Raw genomic sequence first — 980 nt, 5'->3', positions numbered from 1 at the left:
CATTAGTGTGTGTGCGTGTCCATGTATGAATGTATAGCTCATACATGGATTACTTTTACATATGAAATTTTTATATAGTCAAATATAACAATAGAAATTTTGATAGTGGAATACTAAAGAACTAGACATTTTTTCTTAGCAAGAAATCTCCTTACAAAAGGTCAAAAGACGAAACATATTTCTCATCTTGTATATGATTTTTTTCTCCACTGTATTATTATGTCGCTTCACAGGCAGAGAAAAAAAAATCACCCGCATCTGTGTACGATATTTCTTTTGTTTTACGATATCTTTTTACGATCTTTCTCCTCCAGATGCCCCTTTCAGTCTTGGCCTTTCCTTTCTCTTCTTGTCGCTCTCTTTACTTACTTGCTTTTTTGACTATTTCCTCTTTGTGTTCCCTGCGTGGCTGGCGGCAGAGATGGCCCTGTCTGAAGGGGACGCACCGTCGGACGAACTGGGGGCCCTCAGCGATACCCCCTCCTCAGGTGTGCCCCTCTCCCCCCACCTTTGTGGCACTCGTATGATTTCAGGATTTCAGTGGCTTAGGTTTTCTCGCTAATGCTGTAACTCGGAGATTTCAGTGTTTGTTTGGCTCTAACGTCTTAGCGTAATTTTTCAGTAGATATCTTCTCTCGATTCTCACGTGTAGAAAGCCTCACAGCTCACTTTTCCTATAAGAGGACGCTAACTCACCTCATTTCGCCTTCTCACACTCCGCTGCACTTCTCTTCGCCTCCTCACACTTTTCTTCGCCTTCCAGCTCACACTCCGACACTAGACACTAACCCCGTTTACTCTACAGTGCTGTTAGTTGGCAACGCCCAAAATGACACGGCAGGCTGTTGCAATGCCAGTTTGGACGATGTTTGTTCGATTCGTAGCCTTCGATATCCCCGACGAAGTTGAATTCGTCTGATAGAGTCTGCAGATTTTGTGATGATATTAATTTCCAATATAATGTTGATCATGTATTTCAA

The 980-nt window shown here is 42.4% G+C and overlaps 1 protein-coding gene across 1 annotated transcript in view; it reads left to right on the top strand.

The window, feature by feature from the left end:
* LOC119585774 (E3 ubiquitin-protein ligase lubel-like) overlaps positions 1-980 on the top strand; it is a gene marked incomplete in the record, with an annotated part of 47,027 nt that overhangs the window by 24,670 nt on the left and 21,377 nt on the right. The window contains 1 exon segment of the mRNA XM_037934486.1: positions 420-488. Within this exon segment, the coding sequence (XP_037790414.1) occupies positions 420-488 (69 nt within the window).

This window comes from Penaeus monodon, chromosome 20 (genome assembly GCF_015228065.2).
Source record: "Penaeus monodon isolate SGIC_2016 chromosome 20, NSTDA_Pmon_1, whole genome shotgun sequence".
NCBI lineage: Eukaryota > Metazoa > Arthropoda > Malacostraca > Decapoda > Penaeidae > Penaeus > Penaeus monodon.
Note: the sequence above shows the minus strand (reverse complement) of the source record. Positions and strands in the feature narration are given on the sequence as shown.